The 17,250-nt window shown below is 29.9% G+C and overlaps 1 protein-coding gene across 1 annotated transcript in view; it reads left to right on the top strand.

Moving 5' to 3' along the window:
* Positions 1 to 17,250, top strand: part of LOC119682666 (Down syndrome cell adhesion molecule-like protein Dscam2) — a 93,511-nt gene that overhangs the window by 21,275 nt on the left and 54,986 nt on the right. Inside the window, exon 4 of the mRNA XM_038096156.1 lies at positions 5,609 to 5,732. Within this exon, the coding sequence (XP_037952084.1) occupies positions 5,609 to 5,732 (124 nt within the window). The remainder of the gene's footprint in view (positions 1 to 5,608; positions 5,733 to 17,250) is intronic.

The raw sequence follows: 17,250 nt of genomic DNA, 5'->3' as shown, positions 1-17,250 counted from the left end.
TTTTCAGTCATTGTGTTATCTTTACGTTCCTTTGAAATTAAAATTGTTTTGGTTATTAGAGCCCTTAGGTGCTGTACCACCAAAAATAACAAATCTGAATGATAAGTCACAGATAGTGCAAGCTAAGCAAGGTGTTGAATACTCAATGCATTGCCCCGGTCAAGCTTTTCCGGTGCCGTTTGTAAGGTAAATAATTTCAAAATCATTTTTTATTTGGGTCGTTATGCCAACATTACAGTTTCTTGAAATCGAAAATTTTTACTCACATCTCATATGCTACACATATAAAAATAAGTATATTTTTATATTTTTTAGAACCACTGGGTTCAGTATCACCAAAAATAATTAATTTGCATGACAAGTTCCAATTTGTGCAGACTAGGCTAGCAGACGGCTATGCCATGCAATGCCCTAGTCAAGCATATCCAGTACCAGTTGTCAGGTTAGCAATTTTTAACCATATAGAATGTTTTAGTAGTAGTCTGAACTGTGTTAATTGAAATATTAGATACAAAAGGCTATTCAAATTTTGAACTCCATAACAGAACAAGTAATACAATATTTTATAAAAAGAATAATAAACCTAACCCAACATTTAATTACTTTAAATTTGTCCTCTAAATGAAACAAGGTAGATTATACAATTGATAATTTATAGAACCTATGGGAAGTGTCGCACCTAAAGTTGATACCCGTGATGAATTTACTTTTAGTCGTACACGTTTGCATTTGAGCAAAGCGTTGATATGTCCTGCACAATCCTATCCTGAGCCTACGTTTAGGTAAAATAAAAAGTTTATTAAATAAATTATTTATAGAAGACTATAATGTATAGTAATCTTAACTCTTTTTTATAAATATCGGTGATATAAGAATTTTCCATGAAATGATTTAGTTATCTTATACCAACATGATGGCAAAGCATTATTGTTTAGACTGATAAATATCACTTTTGTTTTTTTTCGGTTATAGAACCCGTGGGTAGTGTTGCACCAAAGGTTGACATTAAGGATGAAATAAACTATGCTCGCACACGAGTTACCCAAAGTTTTGCACTAATTTGTCCAGCACAATCATATCCAGTGCCTTTATTTCGGTAACATATTATATTATCTTAGGTTTTTGTATCGAGGTATTGCAAGACATTCAGGCAGAAATTGATATCACGTTTTTAAATAATCCGTATTCTATCGTAATCATTAATATAATTCACAGAACCTGTAGGTAGTGTTGCTCCAAAGGTTGATTTTAAGGATCGTATAACATGGCTTGATAAAGCTAATAGTAGTTCATTAAGCTTATTATGTCCTGCTCAATCATATCCTATGCCACTTTACAGGTTAGTTGTTTTTTTTAAGTAAATTTCTTTAATAAATTGTTTATTAAATAACATATAAGAGTACAATATGTGCAAACATTTCCAATAACCCACATTCAGGTCCTGTTTTTAAGGTAGTTATTTTAATATAAGTTTTTAAAACCCATTATGCAAAAATTTCAGAACCCGTTGGTAGTGTCGCACCAAAAGTAGATGTTAAGGATCGTATAAATTGGTTAGATAAACCAATTAGTCTTGCTTTTAGTTTATTATGTCCTGCACAAGGGTATCCTATGCCAGTGTTTCGGTATGTATTATTATTTTTTCTTTGAACTACAAATGAATAATTTTCATATAAATTATAAGTTGGTCTAATGGGTTAGAAGTTTTGAAGGGTTACTATTCAATATTTGTATACTATTTATGTTTTCAGAACCGGTTGGCTCCGTGGCTCCTAAAGTAGATATGCATGATAAAATGGACTTTTCAATAAGAAAGTTAAACGCTTCTTTGAGTTTATTATGTCCAGCACAAGGTTATCCTATGCCTGTGTTTAGGTAATCTAAAAGTGATTGCATTTACATGACTTATATAAAAGTTATAGAAATACATATAGAAGTTTAATGTTATTATTGTATGAAGACTAAATTATGTATATTTTCTATACTTATCCCAACAACTTAAAGCAGTTCAATGACAAATTTTTACTGTTATAGTTTGTTGTTTTAGAACCTGTAGGTTCGGTTGCACCAAAGGTCGATATGGACGACAAACTTGGATTTTCAATAAGAAAATCTAATACTTCTTTAAGTTTAATGTGTCCGGCACAAGGATATCCAATGCCTGTCTTTAGGTAAAACGTTAAAATTTATTTTAAATACATACATAAATGTACAAGTTTTATCAACCTTTAATGTTTTATTCTATAATACAGTCTTTTTTAAGACTCCAGTAACTATAATTCATTAAAATAAACAATAATATTGAACTAGTAAATGCATGAAAACTTTTAAGTCAAGCTGTTTACTTCCAAAATCTTAATACCAATCCCAACTTCAAATGTTTAGTTGAATTTTTTTCTGTAAAATATGTTAAGTATATTATATGGTATATTGTCTTGTCTATTCTAGAACCCGTAGGATCAGTTGCGCCTAAGGTTGATATAAATGATAAAGTTAAAATTTCAATAACAATATCAAGTTTTTCTTTGAGCCTGGTTTGTCCAGCGCAGGCGTATCCAATGCCCGTTTTTAGGTAAATAAAGTTTAGAAAAAATTTTTAATTTTTAGCTTCTAAAGTAATAGTCTCTTATACCTTACTTTGCCAAATAGTTTCTCTAATAATGATTACATTCCCATATTAATTTTAATATATATTAAAACTATACAGTTAATTAATTCATATGCATACCCATATAGTATTCTCCTATACTATCTTTCCAAATAGAGTATATCAGAACTGCATCCATCTTCAAATTTTTCAAATCTTTTGATAAAATATTAAATATTATTTTTTAAGTTTTTAAGAAAAACAATCCTCTCCAATATTCAGGCAAAAAAAATTATCTTATCATGCTTATTTATATTAAGAAATTTTCAGAACCCGTAGGCTCAGTAGCGCCTAAAGTAGAAATAAAAGATAAAGTCGGAATTTTTTTGGGAAAACAAAATAGATCTTTAGCTTTATTGTGTCCAGCGCAATCATATCCTGTGCCAGTTTATAGGTAATGCAGATATAAAACAAAAAATGTATAAACCATTTATATACTCGTATGTTATATTTAGCAATTTATAGGATACAGTTTTATTCCAACATTCGTTATAATTTGTCATAAAATATTATTTGATCTAAAATTTAACCATTCGTTCCTAGAACCTGTTGGAAGTGTTGCTCCAAAAGTTAATAAAAATGATGAATTTAGTCATGATCGTGGACGTCATGGTCTTACGATTGCATTAAAATGTCCAGCTCAATCATTTCCAATGCCTTATTACAGGTTAGTAATCTTCTTTAAATTGATAGAGAAGTTTGTATAATCCATAAGTACAAAACACTTACCATGATCGCAGAGCTCTACTGAACCAATACTCGTGTTTTTATTCTATGTTAGCATCCACATTCAAGCAGCTTACAAAATTTTGAATAAATTGTTTATTAGGCTATAATTAGTAATATTCAGCAATTAAGTTCTTAAGGGCTAGTTTTGCAATGCACACTTAAGAAGCCTTAAATTATCTGTAATATGAGTGTTTTTCTGTCCTTAACTGTTACTGGTGTTTGCAATGTAAATATTTAAAGATATTTTTGATAAACTTTTAAATATAAAATTTGTAATAATTTTTAATCGATTTCGCACACAATTATTCTTTAATTTTTTCACTTCAGCTTACTTATTTAATAAGTAACCCATAAGTCCTTGTCATTGGGTACTTAAGTTTCACTCACAATTCACTGCAAATTACGATTTTATTCCAAATGGGACCTCAAGCGTGCATTGTAAAATTAACCCCAAACGTCTTAATATAAATATTCATAGATATTGTACATAATATATAATATTATGCATAAACTTGAATATATATGACAATTTTCATGTATTATAAATATGTGAAGGAGTTTAACTTGTAAGTTTTTAAATTTCAGAACCTATTGGTAGTGTAGCGCCTCGAGTAAATCGTAAGGATGAGTTCAATCATGATCGTGTTTTTACGCATAAAGCTATAGCTATACAATGCCCAGCACAATCATATCCGGTACCTGCTTATAGGTAAATTATTGCTTTCAATAAGTACAACTATTTTCCAACATTCAGCAGTTTGCGAGACTTAGAAACAATTTTGAATCTTACATCTAAACATTATTTTCCAAACGTATTTTAGAGCCAGTTGGCAGTGTAGCTCCACGTGTTAATAAGAAAGATGGCTTCAGTCATGATAGTATACTCCAAGCCAAGCATATTGCACTGATGTGTCCAGCTCAAGCATTTCCTGTACCTTTCTACAGGTAAATAAATGAGTGCTTGCATTACGAGAGCTTATATTTTTTACATGAGTTTATTTTAATTATGTATATAATTAAATATATATACTCTGAAATATTCAAACATTCAGGCAAGCTTATAAGGCAACTATATAAAAAATGTATGCTTAAATAAATAAAATTGTATTTTTTATAAGAACCCTTGGGGAGTGTAGCACCTAAAGTAAGCATAGCCAATCAATTGCAAAATGCTGGAGTTAAGCGAAAGTCAAGTGTGGCCCTCTTTTGTCCAGCCCAATCGTATCCTGTGCCATTGTTCAGGTATTAAACTATTGTGTGGTCTAAAAGTTCAGTTGGCTTTTGTTATGTAGTTAAGTTGTTATTTTTATGATGTCTAATTTTGTGCGTATTGTATCCCAACATAATATAGGTAATTTTCAAACACTCTAAGCCAAAGTTCTGATGCAGAAAAAGTACATCACTTTAATTGTTAATTTAATCCTTTGTTGTGGGCTTTGTTTTATTGTAGAGCCTGTGGGCAGTGTTGGGCCAAAAATAAGTGTTGGAGAGCGACGTAAAGATGCTGAGGCACGTGTCAACACTTCATTGTGCATTTTTTGTCCCGCACAGTCATATCCTGTACCGGCGTATAGGTAATTTTCAAACAATTAATCCAACAATAATAATGGATTTTATTGTTTCTACCTCATTCCTTTGTTAGACATAAAATACTCTTTTATTCCGGATGTCAAAATTTAAATACTACAAAAGCGCTTCAAATATTTGAGTAAATTATTTAAAGAATTATTAGTTTATCGCACATTTTTATTCTTAACAATTATTGCAATCTACTTATTTGAAGTTGAGGAAACGTTAAATTTAAAACATTATGATATTAAGTAATAATACTATTAGAATATAAAAATAATACATTGCTTGATTTTTGTTAGAGAGATCAATTTTTTTTATTGCTGAAAACTTCTATTGCAATCTTCCGGCAGTTTTCGAACTTATATATACTTTTCTTTGCCAAACCTATCACCATAATTTTCAGAACCAGTTGGTAGTGTTGCTCCTAAAATAAATCTTATGAATCGACGTAATGATGCTGAAGCAGCTATTGGTAATACTTTAAGCATATTTTGTCCAGCGCAATCGTATCCGGTTCCTCTATTTCGGTAATTATTCCGTTGAAACCTAATAATAATAATTAAATGCTATCGTCATCGCTACTCATTAACATTCAGGCTAGTTTTATACCAACAATTTTGTAGGTGAAATCAATATATAGTGTACGTATTAATTTGATAGAACCTGTTGGTAGTGTGGGTCCAAAAATAAGTGTGGGAGAACGTTTACGAGATGCAGGTGCAAGACTAGGCGCTACATTTACACTATTTTGTCCAGCACAGTCATTTCCGGTGCCCAGTTTCAGGTACATACCTTGTTAATTTATTCTAAAAATTAAACAGATTAGATATTTCTTAAGGCACATATTTAATATATGTTATTAATATTCAGGCAGTTTGATTATTTCTAATGAATATATTACAAAGTACATAATATAAACCTTTTTCATATAGAACCAGTAGCTACAGTAGCGCCAAAAATCAGTGTTGAAAATCGTTTGAAAAATGCTGAAGCAAGTTTGGGAGAAAGTTTTACATTATTTTGTCCTGGACAAGCTTATCCAGTGCCATTTTTCAGGTAACGATGAAAATAGAACATTTTTAATGCAAACACTAATTCTAATTTATATTAAAATAAAAATTATATTCTAATTTTTATATTAAAAGCCAAAAATTTTCGAAGAGTTTTGTAAATATAAGAATATGTTTTAATATACGTTTATGTACAAGTATCTACTAGTACATATTGCATATTATACATTTATATATATACGGCAAAGATCAAAAAGCAAAAAAAAAACAAATTACAAGAATTTTATCTCACCTAGAATTGGATCTTTTAAATGTGAGGATAATACGAGTATGTGGGTTCTTCACGTTTAACGATATTAATTTCCAGAGATCATTGAAAATAAACTATTTAAAGACGATGGTACTCTAAATTTTTATTTTTGAAATACATAGAAATCTCAATTTCATCTTTTAAAATCAATTCTGAATATGAAATACTTAATACAAAAACTAAAAAGGCAGATTTCAATTTTGTGTCTTGACATATTAATCATTAAATTGTCAATTTTAGAGCACGATTATTGCAATAAAATTACTCTAAATTTTCTTAGAACCTGTTGGCAGTGTGAGCCCAAAATTTAACGCGCACGATGAATTGAACATTGTTCGTTCACGTAAAGAGTATGCAGTGACTTTATTGTGTCCAGCGCAGTCATATCCGGTACCAATATTTAGGTAAAAATTTATTGTAATTGTTGATTAATTGCTCTACAAGATTTATATGTTCAAATTGGTATTGTCGTTTCTGTGTAGAAGTAGATCAGATTTCTAGTCATGTTCTTTGGTACTTAACGGCTTGGATGTGGAACAGAAAGAGAATTCTGGACGGGGATCACTATCTCTTGCTATCTCTACCTACCATAAAATTTAAAACTCATTAAGAGACACTATGATCTCAGTGTTTCCCTCCAGTAAGAACCTAGTATTATGTTTTTTTCTATTCTATTCTATATGTACTTAATCCAATCTTTGTGTGAGTATTAAAAATTATTCGGAAATTCTTCTTTCAAAAATTAAAAATCAATAAAAAAACTTATCACATTAAAGATAATATTTTTTACAAGTTTTTTTTTAATAATATTTACTTTCTTTTGAAAAGGGAATTACAACATAAGGGCAGATTTTTAAAGTTAAATTTTTTCATACAATTTAATATACAATATATTATATAAAGTAACATAATAACGATTTTTTAAGAACCTGTTGGCACTGTAAGTCCACGTCTTACTTCAGGAGATAAGACACGAAACATTGACATAGCATTAGAATTAAGTGTTACGCTTCTTTGCCCAGCTCAAGCATTTCCAGTACCATTTTTTAGGTAAATATTATTTTAAATACTGCAAATTTCATAAAATTTAAGATTATATCAGGCAGATTTCATTTACTTTTACTTTTATTGACTTTTTTAAAATGTAGTACAGAATCATTGAATATATTTCTCCTAATTAGAGCCCATCAGTGGGGCTGCTCCTCGTGTAGCGCTTATACAGAAGACAAGCATAGAATTTGTGTCACATCAAGGCACAGTTTCACTTATGTGCCCTGCGCAAGGTTATCCAGTTCCAAATTTTAGATAAATTCTTTTCCTAGGTTTTGAAGTTATTTTCTTAAAATTTATTATTATTTGTCAATAGAGTTTTATTTGAAATGTGTAATGACTATAATGATTTTCAACTTATTAGCCTTTAAAAATGAATAATTTTGAGAATTTACAATAAAAATATCTTAAAATATATCCGTCCTTATCAGGCAGTTTATAGGCATATATTTTAAATATTTTTTATTACTAAGAATGAAGTTGTAGCCTTTATAAGAGAAATTAAAAAGTACTGCACTATATAAATACTAAAAACTAATTATTTTTTAGAACCAGTAAGCAGTGCTATGCCGAAAGTTGCTTCACTGTCAAAATTCGATATGAAAACATATGCCGGTTCCAGTAACTTGGCGTTGTTGTGTCCAGCACAAGGTTTTCCAGTGCCATTTTATAGGTAAACTTGAAGTAAACTTCAATAGATTATATGGTATAGATTTCAAGATATAGGCCAAACAAAACCAGAAATCTATTTTTAGTAATCTGGGAGTATTTATATAAAATAATTTTTTATGGAACATAATGAATTATATTTTTTCTAAATATAATTTAACAATATAATCTTTTAGACATCATTTATGTAGATACGTACTTTTATCTATATTGTCCAGATATAAAGCCGTTGTTATTAGTGTACATAACTCACAATATAACGATTAGACTGTGTATTTATTGAAAACATTACATAGGATATTTATGAAAAAAATAATTATTATATTCTTCAATCTAAAGTAATGCTAAAATTTTTATGTTGTAAGGGTTCAACATAGTGATCCTTCTAGATACGCGATATAAGTTAATTTAAATACGATTTTAGTTCATTAAAAATTATGTTGTTTAAATTAATAACTGATCTCACATTTTGGCAGTTTTTAACAGAGTTCGGAATGTGGTGCACAAAATCGCACACTGCACTGTGCGAGTGGAAATTATTTTTAAAATATGCACACGCACATTTGTGGTATTAAGAAAAAAAATGCACGCACTCAAATTTGTTGTGCGATTTTAAATTTCACATCGCACAAAGCGATGATTGTGCACACAGATTCGTGCACACACATTTGTGCTGTGTGACTGATTTTTAAAAATGTGCACAATCAGATGTGCGAGAAAATTTTATGCTCGCACCGCACTGTGCGACAAAAAATTCTCTTTGCACACGAGTGTGCTGCTCATATTACGTTTGCACAAATGTGCACAAATGTGCGACTGCACAAACGTGCACAAATGTGCACAAATGTGCGATGCACAAACGTGCACAAATGTGCGATTTTGCGCTTGCACCCAAGGGTGGAAAAATTACAGGAACTTCACAATTTTGTTTGAAATAGAAAATATTATTTTGTTGCAAATTTTGAAAAAATTGATATTTGCGTTCGTTGGGATCGTAATTTATGTTAAAAATTGCATAAATTAACAAATATTTAAAATAATTATTTTTGTTAATTAATGTAAACTAAAAATTATAACTGTCTTAACCTTATTTGTATTTTAACTTAAAATATTAGTTTTTTGTATATTACTTTGTACATTTTTAAATGCAAATATAGTAAGTGAACTTAAAGTATTTGTTTGGAAAGTTTTGCACCAGTTTAAAAAAAATAAAAACATATTTTAGGAAGATTTTTTTATGCCCAAAAAATATGAAAGATTAGGAAAATATTTTTTTTGAACAGGTAGCAGGTATTGGTATTGGTGTATTTGTTTAATAAATTTTGCAACAGTTTAAAAAAGATAATACGGGAGGGCCACAAATAGGTATTTTTCTTCTACAGAAATATGTATTCACTTAGGTAGAGTATCTAACATTCATTAAAAAACGCGAAAGATTAAGAAAATATTTTCTTGAACAGGTAGCAGGATTTTAGCGCCCTTTCTACTGTGCTAAGTAAGCAGAGATATAATTTAAGTGAAAAAAATATTTCAGCAATGTTATTAATAAGATTAAATGAAAATTTATTTCAAAAAATATGTAATAAAAATTATATATTTTTTAATAAGAAATTAAAATATTAAATTATTAAATTATTTCAATAACTTTGTAAAATTTAAACTGTAATTAAAGATAAAAAATTAAGTGAAATCTAATAACAAAATTAATTTATGTTGTTGTAAAAAATATTTAATTTGCTTTTTATAACCTTACTAACGAATCTTAGTGTACAACTTACTATTAAATAAAATTTTATGAAGTAGTCCAAAATTGATATATTTAATTTTTTCAAAGTACGATCCGTAGAACCGATCCTCTTTACTTATAACATTTCGAAACAAATACTCTTTCTCTATTAAATTCATGTACCTATTTAATATAACAAAGTTTTCAAGTACATTGTGAAATTAACTTTATTCCCATATTTTAAATTAATAAACCTTAAAAAAATAAGTAATATAAGCAATAAATGTAAATCTAATAATAAATTCAAAATTAAAATATAAATACAAAATTATTTCTTCAATAAAATATTTCGCATTAAGACCAAAATTAATACAAATCAGTTTTCCGTACTATTTTGCTGCGATATTTGTCATAATATTGTGCGCTTTTAAATCATCATTTCACACAAACGTGCAGTAGACATTTCGTCTCCGCACATTTGGGTGCATTTTTATTTTCGAGCCTGCACACAAAATGTGCTTCTCGTATTCTTTTCTGCACACGTTGTGTGCGAGGGCATGTTGGCTGCCGCACACACAATGTGCTGTGCGAAATAACTTCGGCACAAACACCGAATGCGTGTGCGAGTTTTATTTCACTCCACCACACTCGTGTGAAATGTGCGTTTCGTTTGTGCACACAAGATGTGCACTTAAGATGTGCACAAAAATTTTCGCACACCACATTTGTGGTGTGAAATTTTAGAATCGCACAACATTTGTGCGTGGTGTTTTGCATTTTTGTGCACAGCACAGTGTTTTTCTGAACCCTGGTTTTTAATGAAAAAATTTGTGAAAGCGGTATTCAGAGTTTTGTCGTTATATCCTAAATATCCTGAAGGATATTGCAATTAAATAAATTCTTATTTAATAATTTTTCCCAGAACCTGTTTCGAGTACTGCACCAAAAGTTCCTCCAGTAAGTGCACGGCCACTAAGTGTTATTCAGTTTTCCAGTATTTCCATACTTTGTCCAGCTCAGGGTTTTCCAGCACCAAACTTTAGGTATGAAGTTTAAATTTTTGTTCTTCTTTATTGTTGTATTATATATTATATTATGAGATGTCGTGTTGCCTTGCAATAAAATGAGTTGGTAAACTCAGCAAATTGTCTATCGATTTTTTTATATATTTGTTAATGTAATACCAAAAAAGTTTACCAAATCTAGAAATTCAGGCAGTTTTAGTACGTACTAATATACAATTGTTGTTTTTATACATTTTACAATCACTAATCTTTTAATATGTTTCGAACATGTACTTTTTCTAGAACCGGTCTCAAGCAGCCCACCTAAAATAAATTCACTTACATACAAACCAAATATTGTAGACATAAAAAAAAACACAGCTATATTGTGTCCTGCCCAAGGCTATCCTGCGCCGAATTTTAGAATATACAGATAATATATGATATAGGGACCGACTAGGGTATTGACATTATAATATATTGAAAGTGATATATATGCTAAAACGATTCTAAAAATATTAAGTACATATCTCGGATATAGATTATAAAGCCATCTATGTCTATAAAAATTTGAGCAGTTTTCAACATTATTTATGTTTAACTTGTTATTCCACTTTCCAAATTTGTTCAATAAACTTTACAGAGCCTGTATCCAGTACTGCACCACGCATACCTTCCATAATGAGTAAGCCTTTTCAATTGAAAAGTGGTACAGATGTTTCGGTATTGTGTCCTGCGCAAGGTTATCCTGCTCCAAATTTTCGGTAAGATTGTAGAGCAAGCAAAATTTTTTTTTCTTAAAAAGTTTGACGTATATGCAGTTGAGATATTGTCAATTTCTTTGAAAATGAGAAAACAACGTGATCTTATTGCTTGATTTGCATTTAATTTATTGTTGTAAAATATCGGCATCACAAATGTACAATAGATCTATTCTGGTGGCGGTGCATCTTGGTTTGTGATTCATTCTTTACACTTGTCCCTGACACAATAGTTATTAAGCAAATATTATTCAAAAGATCGAACTAGTTCTTATGTTAGGGACAACTACAGACAGAGTAAATTTTCTGACAGATGACAGACGGCTGTTTCTCTACCAAGTTTTATCGGTAAGAATTATATTTTATTTTTAAAATGAACTAAGGAATATAAATCAAAAAAGTTTTTATACGAACATATTTGTTTTCTTAAATATAACAATTTTTCTTATAAAATTATTCAGATATAAAATTATTCATATAGACTCTCTCCCAAATTTTACTGATTTATTTATATGTTCGTTGTCAAGATATCTACTCTAATTGACTGTAATTTATTCCAATGTTAGTTCTAATATTCAATTTTAGTTTAATTAGAATGTATTGTTTATAGACTTAGCTAGTGTTTAAAAATTCTACTATTGTTTTAAGCACTCAGTCCATCATGGGAACATAGTCTGTACCAGGATAGTGTTATTGTAGGTTGAGGTGAAAGCCACAAAAAAAATATTGACTTAGAGCCATGTCATACAAACAGTCATAGTCACTACAAATTTAAAATTGCTGTTATTTTCAATGTAAATTTATATGAGAGTAAGATGAAATTACGATTTAATTTTGAGGGTTTTGTGTGTCTCATCACGTTGGTCAAAACAGTGTTGCTCAGTAACAAATGTCAGAATTCGTGTCTATTAGGAGTAGAGATGTGTATATTTTGTATGGATATGTGAGCATATCCACACAAAAATAAACATCGCTTAAATTTAGGCAGAAACAACTACTATAATAGTAGTAAAAGTAGAAAATTGACAATTGGGATATGACAGTCTGTATAAAATGACTTTCGGTCCTGATCAAAAGGAGCATAATAGTGCGGTGACCATTCGTCATATGACTGACTGTATAATGTGGCTCTTTCATGTTAATTTCTGTTTTATAAAACATTTATTTATATGTGTATATTGTGTATACATTTTTCTACACATAATGTTCAATGTTTGATATAAATATAAATTAATATATAATACTCGGTGAGGTACAGTGTACACATATAATAGGTCAAAATTATAGAGGTGCCAAAACTCAACATTCAATTAGTTTTTTTACGTGAAATTTTGAAATATTTTTTTATGTATGATATACCTTTTATGTCTCATTTAGAACCCATATCAAGTTCAGCTCCCAAAACTCCTGCACTTGTACAAAAGCCATTAGAATTACGACAAGCTCATGCAATATCCCTACTATGTCCGGCCCAGGGCTACCCTGCTCCAAATTTTCGGTAAGCAAAGTAAAATCAAGCAGTTTTCAGCAAGAATTTTTATGTAGTTTTTATAAAAAATATTTTGCGAACATAAACTCTTAAAGATACTGATCTTATTACGTCAATTTAGAACCAGTCGGCGGGAAAGCGCCAACGCTGCTGTCGAACGATATGAGACGCACATGGATTGAGCGCATGCAAATGCATAACATAGCGTTATTTTGTCCAGCGCAGGCGTATCCCGTCCCAGCATTCAGGTTAAAAATATATAATTTTTTTTTTTGTATTTATTTAATATGTAGTTTTAAACTGTAATAATAAATATTATAGAACCAGTTGGAGCTAAAGCTCCCACACTCTCCGTTGATACGAAGTGGTCTGGCATTGAACGTAGACGTGACACTAGTTTTGCTATGTTATGCCCAGCGCAAGCATTTCCAGTACCTTTTTTTAGGTTAGAATTTTTAAGTGTTGTATTAAAAAAATTACGTTTTTAAGTAATATCGCTAAGATGAAGAAATCATTTCTGTTGTATTTTTTTGCATATTATTAGAATACTATTCTTGTTAAAAATGTCATAATTCGTCATCAGTTAAATTTAGTTTAAAGGCGGCGTAATTTAAATTTTTTACTATCTCCTACACAAAGGCAATAAGCTTAGTAACTCACATTTCATTCATAAAAAATGCCAGACACTTATTATGCACACGCAGAAATTTATTTACAAAAACAAATATAAAATAGTAAAATTGTCACACTCATACACACACACAAATTCAATTGAAATAGCATCCAATAGCAGCAACAACAACTACCCAAGTTAAATTAAAAACAAACAAATAATAAAGACAAAATTTTAGCCGGCAAACAGGTTTTACGACAGCTCACTCCATCTTGTGTGCAAAATTGTGTTTATTTACCAAATCAAAACAAAACAGAAATAAAACACACAAATCAAATACAAAAGTAAAGTAAAAAAAAGATTCAACTCCTAACTCACACCAGAAATTTCTTCTCTCTCGCGAGAGTATGTTTTGCTTTTGTTTACATCATATTCGTAAACAGAACTAAATGTCAGAATCATATGTTTCTGTTATGTTGTTTCAGTCACGCAATGTTGTTGCTATTTCAGTCACACATTTTTCTCTCTGCTCATGTGACATCTCTGAAAAAAATTACCCACAACAATTACCCCTACACTATTGAAGGGGTATAAATTTGTGTTTAGAATGTGCAACACAAAGTGTAAACTGTAAAATGTATAATTCCTCTTGCAAGTGTGAAATAGCAATAGCATTCAGTTGAGATGACTGTCACAATTGGACTTCGTATGAGTGTGAGTTGTGTAGGATGAAAAGGCATGAATGAATTTTCTACTACGAACAATGTTTTTGTTGTACGTAGTAATTTTGCCGCACGTTTCACTTTCAAGCCGGTACACAACAGTCGTTGACTTTTGTTCTTTACTACGTGAACTTATGTTTGTGTGTTCGTTTTCTGTCACATTTTTAGTGACTGCCATAAACTTGTTGCTTGTTCTTGTTGCTGCGCTTGTGTCCTTGGAATGTGCCCTTCTTTTAATTTTGTTGCGTGCGTTTATCCTATATACCATATTTAACCTTTCTATGCTGACAATGACCTCAATAACAACTTTTAGGTTGAGCCAGTTTTTGAGGGTGGCAATGACTTTTCTTATATTATTTTTCTTACGGGAGAAGTGACACATTTAAAATGTCAAGTTCATTGTTTAATTTTCGTGGAATATTTAAACGGCAATACTTACAGTGAATTCGAGCTATTTTGATTTTAATACGTTTTTAATAATAAAAGACAAGATTTAAAGCTTATTTCGAATAAGCACAATATAAATTTATATATACTACTCTCTTCCCAACATTAAGGGGTGATATAAATTTATTAAATATTATAGTATATGTTAAGGTGATATACAAAAATTAATTTATTTTTTAGAACCTGTTGGTGCTAAGCCACCTACATTTTCACTAGAGTATAAATTAATTGAACTACAAAAACTTGAAGGCAATAGTTTTGCGCTACTTTGCCAAGCTCAAGCATACCCCGTTCCATTGATAAGGTGACTTCATACTCATATATTCATAAATAGAAATGTAATTTTCGGTTGTTAAACTTTAAAAAAAAATCGTAATAATAAATAAAAAATATATTTAAATATTTTTAAAAAAAAATTTAATTTAATAAATTAAATGTATTTTGTAATTAAAATTTTTATCTCTTCTGTATGTATTAGTTGAGTACACTATCCCAATAAATTCCGCCTAATAATAACTTTTTTTTGAACGCATTTTAAATTTTTAAATTTTGTTCATATTTTAATAATCTTTAAGAACCGCTTGGTTCAAAGGCCCCTACCTTTTCCGGTGAAGTGCAGACTTTCTCACATCGTGCAGATTTAAATACAACTTTTGCGCTCGTTTGTCAAGCTCAAGCCTTTCCAGTGCCATTTTTTAGGTATGCTTTGTAATACCTGTAATTAAAATATCCTATTAACCTCAACATTCATAATTGGTTTCAGTGAGTTATACATACATATATATATAAAACCTTATAACTGAAATTACTATTTGCATTTTAAATCACACTTTTTTCTTCAGAACCTGTAGGCTTCAAAGCGCCAAGTTTTCCGAGTGTTGCTTCCACTTTTACCATACAAACGCCAAGATATCAAACTTTAGCTCTAACATGTGAAGCACAGGCTTATCCAGTACCATTTTTTAGGTAATGTTTCTGTGATAATAACATAAAGGGACATCAGATATAATAATATAGAGTATAATATTAAGAGAACTGACAGAAATGTAAAATTAATAAAGAGAACAGTTTTACTAACGATAATAAGAAAAAACAAAAGTCCCAAAAAAATGTCTTAAAAGTCTCAATCTTCCATATAAATAATTAAATGAATATTGGGAAGGCAGTTTTCAACATTCTAATAGATATATAATATAAATATGTGAAATATAAACATAAATTTTTTAATAAAATTTTTAGAGCCTGTCGGTTTTAAACGGCCATCATTTCCAAACGATGCTACATCCTTTGCTAATATTACACCAGAAAATAGTACTTTAGCTTTAGTATGCCAAGCTCAGGCATATCCTGTACCATATTTTAGGTTTGTTTTTTTTTTAGATATACAGTGTTTTGTAACTTCAGTTCCAAAACTGTACTCTCTACTAGGAGTATTCTTCTTCATAAAATGGATCGCTTCAACATAATAATTTCATGTAATCCTTATCTTTCATCTTTCCTAATCATTGTACAACAAGACTTGGTTGTACCAGAAAGGATGTGAATACCTTGCATTGTATTTACTCGGTATTACGCTTCTACTGAATCTCTCATAAAGTAGTGATATAAGGATTTTCAAACCACAGAATTTGTTTTTTGTAAAGTGATATAGTCATAAGAAATAAAACGAATAGTACGGTGGTGTCTGAAGTCGTTATTTTTTTATTTGTTTCGAGCTGATATAAATAAGTGCTAAAGACAACCATTTTTACTTTAATATATGGTGTAGTGAATCGTAAGTTAGGCTAATTTATACCGATGATTGTTTCAAATATAATTCTTAAAAATATTGCTTTTTCCGTTAATTACATCTCAATACCTCGTAAAATTGGTACATAGAGAAACAACATAAAGCTTATGATTTCTAGTAAAAAATACTTGTTCAGTTTTAATGGGGGTTTACCCCAAGGCCATATTTTACTATTCATTTATACCAAGAATATTAAATTCATTAATATTAGAAAAATATCCTTTGAGTGGTAGCATATTTTTCAGTAGCCATAAAACGCAATATCATCCGGACTGTGAGAGTAGTAGATCTTTTTTGCTAACAATTGACCCTAATCGAACTGTAGACATTCAAACTTTCGCAAGAAGACCAAGTTATCTTTCATTGACGATTTTCTAACATTCTAATCTTTTTTTTTAAATAAACACTTACCAATTGGTTCTGCATATGTTAAACGTAAATTTTCATCATCGTTGCATAGCATTAATTATAATTTTTTAAAATATAGAACCTGTTGGTGCAAAACCTCCTACATTTTCTACTGATTCTAAAGGCAGTATCTTTGTGCGCGCAATTAACTCAAGTTTTGCTCTGCTCTGTCAGGCACAGGCATTTCCTGTTCCTTTTATAAGGTGATTCAATTATTTTTTCATAAAATTTTATAATCATTAAATTAATAAATCAGGCATTTTTCCTATTTGTTTCTTAACATATTTTATAACGAACTTTTATA

The sequence above is a fragment of the Teleopsis dalmanni genome, chromosome 2, assembly GCF_002237135.1.
Source record: "Teleopsis dalmanni isolate 2A chromosome 2, ASM223713v2, whole genome shotgun sequence".
Taxonomy (NCBI): Eukaryota; Metazoa; Arthropoda; class Insecta; order Diptera; family Diopsidae; genus Teleopsis; species Teleopsis dalmanni.
This window is presented reverse-complemented; position numbering and strand designations above follow the sequence as displayed.